The following is a 7,090-nucleotide window of genomic DNA, read 5'->3' on the forward strand; positions in this document are numbered from 1 at the left end:
GGCAGCGCGGGGGAGGCTCAGGGGTCCCGGCGAGTGAACCTTTCTTCTCCGGAGCGGTGACAGCCCCGAGGGTCTCTTTGCGGTCCTCGTCTTCCCAATGTACAGCACACTTGGCGCTGGTTAATTATTTGTTGACATAGTGCGACGTCAAGGACATTAAAACAACACCGTGATGCCCAACGCAATTGCTAAGTTCGTTTTTGCGGACTGAGCATTTGAAAGTCTTTTATTTCAGCACCAGCCGCCTTCCAAGTTTTAAGAGAAAATGTAATCCATCGTAGTTGCCGAGGATCTACTCTGTGCCATGGCTTGGGATATGTGATTTGAATTACATGGGCACTTGAGGCCTCAGGATGAGTACAATGGGAGATCTGACCAAAGGTGTGTGGGGGCGGGGTGGGGGGAGTTGGGACAGAGCACGTGCAGGGCGGGAGGAATCTAGTGAGGCTTTGTGGGCTTGGGTGAAGTGGTGGTCGGGACCAATACCTTAGCAAAGGAATGCTTTTTTTTAAATAAAAAAAATACGTTTTATTGATTTTTTACAGAGAGGAAGGGAGAGGGATAGAGAGTTAGGAACATCGATCAGCTGCCTCCTGCACACTCCCCACTGGGGATGTGCCCACAACCAAGGTACATGCCCTTGACCGGAATCGAACCCGGGACCCTTGAGTCCACCGGCCAATGCTCTATCCACTGAGCCAAACCGGTTAGGGCAAAGGAATGCTTTTATAAAGGTGAATCAGGGGTCATGGAAAAGCTAACTGAATCGTGAAGATGCCAGTCGATTGTACTACACTTACACTCAAATTTTGCTTCTCATAATCTGTAACCCAAACTGTTTTATATAATCTGTAACCCAAACCTGTTTTATACTTCAAGCTAAAAAGGTAGAGAGGCTTAATGCTAAGGAAATAGGACATCATTTAGTTCCTAGCTACTAGAGTTCTGATTTGTGTTCAAATAAGGAAGGTGGTAGAAAGGAATGAGGAAGAGTGAAGAAATAAAATGGAATCAGTGTGGTCAAGCTGCTAAATTATTAAAATCAAGTAGGCTGAGGCATAGGGAAACGATTCTATTCTTGCTAACTAGCCTGGGAACTTAAACTTTTTAGTTGTGCATCCATGCCTGGATATACATGACCTCCATAGATAACTATCTGAGCAACGCAGTTAATAAACCAGACCTGGAAGATTACCATCTTGGATCAACCCAGAGGCTAAGAATGCAGAACTGACTCTTCTTTAAAAAATGTGCTTTTTACTCAAAAACTCTTAAGCTTTAAAAAAAAATTGATTGGGGGGTGGGGGGGGGTAGGAGATAGATAGATAGATATCTTTTGCGGACCTGGACTTAACTGGAAACCTGGGTATGTGCCCCAGGGCAAAACTCGGTATCGTGTTAGTTGTGTTTCAGGTTTGCAAACCTAGACACTTGAATAAAAATTTATTTTAGCAAAGCCTCCTGATTCATTTGTGTCCAGTTGACAGGAAGTAATGTGTGTGTTTTTTTGTATGTGTGCATTAGAGTCAGAAACAGTACCATACATTTTATATTCACTTATCTGATTTTGACAACAGTTATTATCCTCATTTTACAAATTGGGAAAACAATTTCCAGGGAGATTAAAAAATTTGCCCCACCACACACAGCTTACTAAACATACTCAACTCATAGAGATAATTACTGCTCCCCCCTCCCCCTTAATTTAGACCCACTGCCCAACATTTCTTTCATGACACCTGTTTCAACTCTGAGTTTGATAACTAAAAATAATTAGGACCATCTACCTTACCTCTAGGAGCCCAAACAGGGTGAAAATTTTAAAATGTTGCTGTTTGGTGTTATCTATTTTTTCCCATGTGTCTCTCTTTTTTTTTTTTTTTTTGACTGGAAGACCTATTCCCACCCCCACCCTCTGCAAATTTTAACCTTAATCTTTCACTCTGATCTATAAAAAAGTATTGTGAATGCAACAATATGAATAAATCTTAAACATAATATTGAACAGAAGTAGTCAAACAGGAGTACATATTATGATTTCGTTTATATGAAATACAAACCCAGGCAAAATTAATCTGTGCTGTTGTAAGTCAGTATAGCTATTACTACTGGGGAGATAGAGAATGACTGGGAGACCAAAGGGGCTTCTTTTTAGGGTGCTGGTCATGTTGTTTATTGATCTAAGTATGTTACATGGATGTGTTCAGTTTGTGAAAATTCATCAACCTCTAAATTTATCTGCATCTTTTAGTATGTATAATTTTTTTAAAAAGTAACCCCCCTCCCCCTAAACTATTGTGCTTCCTAGGTAGGTACATGGCATTGTGCTAAGTGCTGTGAAGACCATTAAAGAAATAGAGATTAGTGGTTGCCAAGGGCTGGGAGAGGGAAACATGGGAAGTAACTGCTTGATTGGTAAGGGTTTTTATTTTGGATTGATGAAAATGTTTTGGAACTAGATAAAAGTGGTTGCACAACATTGTAAATCTGCTGAATGCCACTGAATTGCTCATTTTAAAATGGTTAATTTTATGTTCTGTGAATTTCAATTTTTAAAAAATTGGTGCCCTGGTCAGTGTGGCTCAGTTGGTTAGAGTGTCATCCTGTGCATGGAAGGGTTGAGGGTTCAATTCCCAGTCAGGGCACATACCCAGGTTGCAGGTTCAATCCCTGGTTGGGGTGAGTATGGGAGGCAACTGATTGATGTGTCTCTCTCACATTAATGTTTTTCTCTCTCTTCCTTCCTCTAAAATCAATTAAAAACAAAACAAAGCCTATATCCCCAGGTGAGGATTAAAAAAATAAATTGGTTCACCAAATGCAATGTGGTATTTTGGTTTGGATCCTGGAACAGAAAAAGAATGTTAGTGGAAAAACGGATGAAATACAAACTAGTTTGGCCAATTTAATTGGACCTCTCTATACTCTGCAGTTTTCCTGTAAATAAAAAAATAGACTAGGCTGCAAAAGTAATTTTGCTTGGGTAAGGATGGTAACCCTCTCACCCTCCAAATCCAGATTAGAATCTCTAGGCATGAAGGGCTGTGGTTAAAAAAAAGAAGAAAAAAAAAGAGAGTCTGGTTTGTCATGGCTCAGTGGTTGAGGGTAGACCTATGAACCAGGAAGTCGAATTTCAATTCCCAGTTGGGGTACATGTCTGGGGATTGTGGGCTTGATTCCCAGTGTGGGGCAGGAGGTAGCCAATCAATGGTTCTCTCATCACTGATGTTTCTATCATTCTCCCTTTCACTTCCTCTCTGAAATCAATATATATAAAGAGAAACATTACCTTAGCCTAGTAAGGAATCTTCAAAATCCAGATACCACTATAGGAATGATAGAGATGAGAAAAACTGATGGATTACCTCAAGTATTCTTCCCACTTCTTAAATTCTAGTTTTAAGTCATAGTCCCTACTCTCAGGAAACATGACTTTTCTTAGATAAAGTTTGGTAAGAACTAAAGCCATGTGGAAGTGGAGTTCTTTTGGGGATTCATTTTTGACTGTGGCCTTCTGTTGGAGTAGAAGTAGATTAGAATAGATGGTAAGGTGAGCCTTCTTTAAGCAGGCTATGAAATAACATTTCAGTATGGATTTAATAGGAAACATCAAGTGACTGTAATAGCAATGTTCTAGGAAGATCCACTTGGCAAGCAGTATACAGGGGAAGCTAGGGGAAGCTGAGACGAGGCAGGAAACTGAACTCAAAGGAAGTCACAGGAGTCCAGATGGGACTTGAGGTCTTAGCCAAGTGGTGCTCATGGGAATTAATAAATGATATTTCTGCTGTGGAGAAGGGAAAAAAACCACACTGGATCTAATGACTTTTGAGGTTCCATCTTTGTGAAATGTTATTTATAAATTCATGATTTGAGAAAGCTATGTAGATTAGGTAATACAACACCAGACACACAGCACTCAATAAACATTTTGGAGTTGTTAAGCATCTATTATGTAAAGCAGTGGTCCCCAATCTTTTTTTGGCCATGCCCCACCCAAGCATCTCTAAATCCTGATGCCCCACCCCCCACCGCCATGACATATAATTCTTATTATTCAAAAAGTGAACTCCTATTCACGTGGAGAAAGCCTAAAAGGCCATTCACTTGGTCTAAACAAGCTTCCAAAGAACATGGCATCCATGAAAGAGAAAAGTAAAAGAACAGCTGAAGTACTATTGTTAAAAAAAATAGTAACATGAAGTGATATAAAAAATAGCAAATCGCCATAACCGGTTTGGCTCAGTGGATAGAGCGTCAGCCTGCGGACTGAAGGGTCCCGGGTTCGATTCCGGTTAAGGGCGTGTACCTTGGTTGTGGGCACATCCCCAGTAGGGGGTGTGCAGGAGGCAGCTGATCGATGTTTCTCTCTAAAAAAGTCACTGTTCATAACTCATTCTCGAATTGCCCCCCTGTGGGGCACACGCCCCCACGTTGGGAACCACTGATGTAAAGGGTGTCCAGCAGAGCCATGAAAGCTCTTGTGGTGGCTGAAGAGCAGCTCCCTGGCCTGCGAACGAGCAGCATCTGCTGGTCGTCCAAGGCAATGAATGATCCCATATTTACAAAGGTCTGGCCCAGTCCACAGCTCCAAAACTGTGTAAGGCCTGATCAGGAGGTATTCCCCAAAAGCATGCTACAAACAGGCAGGATGAAGCAGGAGTCATCACTTTTAACAAGAGTGCTCTTTATTGGTACAAAGCCTTATAATTTTCTCAACATTCATCAACAAATTTTTCACTGAATTAATTTAACAAATTAACAGTGTCAAACTACACTTCACTACCTGTCAGCTGCCTTAGAGACAAGCAAAAAAGTGCTTGGAGCACTAAATGGAAAGAGAGAAAAAACTCCCCAAACATAAGAAAGGTCAACAGAGGTACTTTAGAAGCAGTTAAAAGGGGGAGGTGGGAGGAGGGCAAGACAGGGGAGGGAGAGGATTAGATTCCTGAGCACCATCAGATTTCCTTTACGTTTCACAGAGGTTTACAAAACCATTTTTAAAAGACATGAGATTAAAAAAAAAAAAAGAAAAAACACACAAAAGATACGAGATTAGGTTATCCAAGTTTCTGGACTGGCAGAGGGAGAAAAGGAGGGAGAAAATGGGGATGGGGAGCAGAGGAGAGGCAGGAAGTGAGACGCACAGAAAGAGAAAGTTGTGCCTAGAAATAAAGTTTGGAACTTGTCATGAATTGGAAGAACGAAAAGCCGTAGTCACAAGTCTGGGACACAGACTACAAGAGAAAGCCTGGGATTTTATACCTCCCAGGAGGTGACAACAGATTCTAAAGCTGTGCAGTGGCAGACAGGGAGGTGCATCGAAGACTAAACCACGTGTTTTTTAAGAGTGAGACACTGGCATACCTGCTTGACTACGTCCACGCTGTACTGAGGACTTAACAAGCCTATGTGCAGAGAGCAGCCCCTAACAGGTCAAATGCCGACAGGCAATACAGAAGGGCCCCAAGCCAAGTGTGTTGGTAGAAACCAAAATTAACGTTACTGTCAAGTGAAGAGACCACAGATTTCATTACGTTTCCTAAAACTAAGCCGCTCTGATCACTGTAATGAGCCAGTATTGCCAAATACTGTACAAACAGGCTGACCACGATCTAAGCCCCAGTTTTTCCTGAGCCTGGAGGGCCTCCTGTGACCTGGAACACAGCAGGGGGCATGGAAGTTCCTATTTTTGGTGGGGGTGGGAGGGAACCGGGAATCAAAAACTGCCTAATCATATACACAAGCAAATGAGATCGTATTGGCTGATTGAATGGTCAGTTCAGAGCCCCTCTTGTCCAAAAAAAGCCATAACCTTCAGACCGGTGAAGCAAAACAGGACTCTGCTCCTCAGATGCTCCGAGTCTGGCAGGCGCTGGTTTTGCTAACTTCTGGCCAGATTTCATGTTCGATCTTCTCGGCCCATCGGCCTAAGACTGCTCTGCCCGGGAGGGAGGGAAAGGCGCCCCAGAGCCCCAGACTGCAGTTCAGAGTGGTCCCTTCCGCGGGCCCGTCTCCTCACCCTGTTCATTCAGTTGTCCACTTCCTCCTCCTCATTCTGCTCTTCTTCCTCCAGCCTTTCCTCCTCTTCGTCATTGTCCTCCTCTCGGCTCTTGTCTTGCTCTTCCGAATCCGTTTTTCTGTCCTTGTCCTTCTTCTTCTGCTCCGAGGCCTCCTTTTTGCCTCTCTGCTCCCTCCTGTAAGCTGCGGGGGGAGGAAGGCGGGGGTTAGGAGGCAGGGCTGAGCCACGCGGACTGCCTGCGGCAGCTCATTTCACCGGGAAGGTGCAGCTGGGAAAGCCGGGGCGCAAGGGAAACACAACCCGCGGGGAACCACAGAACAGACCTCGGGCGGCGCCCACGGACCCGTGTCTGCATCCCATCCCACGCCTGCCTACTGGACTTGAAGGGACCCACGCGGAGAAAGACACAGGACCAGGGGGCAGGTCACGCAGGACAAGCATCTACTTGGCTGAGAAAACAGAAAAAGGTCATCACCTTCCAGAGCTTCCTTTAGCGGCGCCACGAACCGCTGAAACTCCATCTCCTCCATGGCCGAGAGCACATCACTGGCATTCAGGGTCTTGCGTTTCCCTTTCATCGCGAAGTTGTTGGCACTGACACGTGGAGGGAAGAAAGAGGAGGGGCCGTCAGACCCTCTCTCGCCGACTGCGGGTGCGGAAGAAGGGGCACCCGGGGGTGGGATGGGAACGCCCACATCTTAGACGCACGGGTGTTAGGTAACTCTCCCCCACCCCCCGCCCCCCAATCCCACTTCCCTGTAAAACAGGGCTAAAGCCAAGTGATTCTGCTGTTTCATCATTTGCAAACATTGGGTGAGGGATGTGAACCTTCCTCCACGAGGAAGTTACTGGGGTGGTGGGTTCCGAGCCACGAACTCCGAGGGGTCCTCCCGGCGCCTCCCTCAGGCCACAGTCCCAGCGAAGTTCCGGCGAGCCCGCCCGCCTCACCAGGATGTGGCGTACAGCACGAAGACGCTGGCGGCGCGGGAGATGGCGCTCCGGGCCTCCTTGGAGATGTTGACGCCGTCCGGGAGCTGTGAGAAGGGCGGAGGTGAGCCCAGCCGCCGG

General features: G+C 45.3%; 1 protein-coding gene and 1 long non-coding RNA gene across 2 annotated transcripts; one reads left to right on the plus strand and one right to left on the minus strand.

Annotated features, from left to right (window-relative positions):
• Positions 1-6: 6 nt before the first annotated feature.
• LOC106726357 lies at positions 7-1,239 on the plus strand. The gene is made up of 2 exons (XR_001362420.1): positions 7-381; positions 1,112-1,239. It is a non-coding gene; the product is annotated as an uncharacterized LOC106726357 (long non-coding RNA).
• Positions 1,240-4,652: 3,413 nt separating this feature from the next.
• POLE3 (polymerase (DNA directed), epsilon 3, accessory subunit) lies at positions 4,653-7,089 on the minus strand (the record flags this gene model as incomplete). Its single annotated transcript, XM_005867867.2, has 3 exons — positions 4,653-6,204; positions 6,498-6,616; positions 6,971-7,089. Coding segments are annotated over 3 exons (411 nt in total), but the record flags the coding sequence as incomplete, so codon positions are not given.
• Between the last annotated feature and the right edge of the window lies 1 nt (position 7,090).

Source organism: Myotis brandtii, unplaced genomic scaffold, assembly GCF_000412655.1.
Source record: "Myotis brandtii unplaced genomic scaffold, ASM41265v1 scaffold2514, whole genome shotgun sequence".
Lineage (NCBI taxonomy): Eukaryota > Metazoa > Chordata > Mammalia > Chiroptera > Vespertilionidae > Myotis > Myotis brandtii.